Here is a 1957-nt window from a genome sequence, read left to right as displayed (position 1 = left end):
TTAACATTGTGCTGTACTTTATCTCTCTGCTCACAGTGGCTCTTAACCTCCTTGTCATCATCTCAGTCTCCCACTTCAGGCAAAGATTAACTTAACTTACTGATGTGAACAGCAACTTTAGATTAGAAGAACTGTCTTTGAGTTGGTACTGAATAATGTTGCAACCTTGGAAATGTATTTAAGACACATTTGACTTGTATTCTGCCCTTTTGCACAAACATCACTGTGATTTCAACACCAGATATTGCAGTTAGATGTCCACATTTAACCATATTGAAACTGCGGATGTTGTCGATCAGAAAACATTTCATTATATGTTGTTGTTTTGTTTTTTTCTTTACAACTGTTGTAGTCATTTAGTTTTGGGGACTTGGTGAGTTCATGTTTTCACTGTGGCTCTTAACCTCCTTGTCATCATCTCAGTCTCCCACTTCAGGCAAAGATTAAATGTCAACAGCTTCTGTAGATTAGAAGAACTGTCTTCGAGTTGGTACTGAATAATGTTGCACCTTGGACTTGTACTTTGTCTTGCTGACTGTTAATTATAACTACAGATGTTGCTGATCAGAAAACATTCCATTATAGACCTTTTTTACACTTGTTTTATCTGTTTTGTTATTTAGATCTGAGGACTTGTTGGGTTCATGATGTTTTTCCTCTTTCTCTCCAGGCAGCTCCACACACCCACCAACATCCTCCTCCTCTCTCTGGCTCTCTCAGACTTTCTCGTGGGCCTCCTGGTGATACCGGGAGAAATCCTGCTAAAAACATACTGCTGGTTTCTTGGTGACCTCATGTGTTTGCTCTATTTTTATGTGTCCTTCATCATTACGTCTTCTTCGATTGGAGACATGGTGCTCATATCAGTCGACCGCTATGTGGCTATTTGTGACCCTCTGCATTACACCACCAGAGTCACTGTGAAAAGAGTTAAACTCTGTGTGTGTCTGTGTTGGCTCTGTGCTGTTTCTTATAGCAGTCTCTTGTTAAAGGATGACCTGACTCAACCAGGCAGGTATAATTCCTGCCATGGAGAGTGTGTGATTGTTATTAACCACACTGCAGGAGTTGTTGACCTTGTTGTAAGCGTTATTGTTCCCATTTCTGTCATTGTCGTTCTGTACATGAGAGTATTTGTTGTGGCTGTGTCTCAGGCTCGTGCCATGCGTTCTCACATCACAGCTGTCACTCTCCAGCTTTCAGTGAATCAACAAACAAAGAATTCTGAGCTGAAAGCAGCCAGGACTCTTGGTGTTCTTGTAGTTGTGTTTCTAATATGTTTCTGCCCATTTTACTGTGTCGCTCTTGCAGGTGATGCCTTGGTCAGTGCTTCATCTGCATCCTTTGTGCTGTATCTGTTCTGTTTTAACTCATGTCTAAACCCCTTGATCTATGCCTTGTTTTATTCCTGGTTTAGAAAAGCAGTTAAACTCATTGTCAGTCTTCAGATTCTGCAGCCTGGATCCTGCTCCACCAACATACTGTAGAGAGGCTGTGGAGTGACTGAAATGAGGCCTGCTCCACCAAGGTTTTGAATTGAAAATCACAAAAATTGAAGTAAAATCTGTGTATATAGTATATAAGCAGTATATGAGAAAATTGTGCATTGCTCTACTCGGTGTCAGTTTCATGTAAGGATACCAACTTGCTGTGATCCGGAAATCTACAACAAATCTATGCATCACACGGGGACACCTAATGTTGGGATCTATGCCTCATTGAGGCAGCGCCATTTTTTGGGACTTAAGCCGGAATTCCACTGGATGCATGTCCGTTGCGGAACGGCAGCGCTGGTTATCTGCTGCGTACTCCGCCGTCCGTCAACACCCACCGGCTGCGTTTGCTGTGCGGAGTGGTGCAGCTCTGCTGGAAGACATCTGGGTGCACCTCCATGATTAATATCTCCTCGTCCATGGTGTCAATAGGGTGAAATGACGTCTGAAAACCTCTGACCTGT

At 42.7% G+C, this 1957-nt stretch overlaps 1 protein-coding gene across 1 annotated transcript; it reads left to right on the top strand.

Moving 5' to 3' along the window:
- Positions 1-5: 5 nt before the first annotated feature.
- LOC126387394 (trace amine-associated receptor 8a-like) lies at positions 6-1487 on the top strand (the record flags this gene model as incomplete). Its single annotated transcript, XM_050039922.1, has 2 exons — positions 6-79; positions 671-1487. Coding segments are annotated over 2 exons (891 nt in total), but the record flags the coding sequence as incomplete, so codon positions are not given.
- Positions 1488-1957: the final 470 nt, after the last annotated feature.

This window comes from Epinephelus moara, unplaced genomic scaffold, assembly GCF_006386435.1.
Source record: "Epinephelus moara isolate mb unplaced genomic scaffold, YSFRI_EMoa_1.0 scaffold3969, whole genome shotgun sequence".
Taxonomy (NCBI): Eukaryota; Metazoa; Chordata; class Actinopteri; order Perciformes; family Serranidae; genus Epinephelus; species Epinephelus moara.
This window is presented reverse-complemented; position numbering and strand designations above follow the sequence as displayed.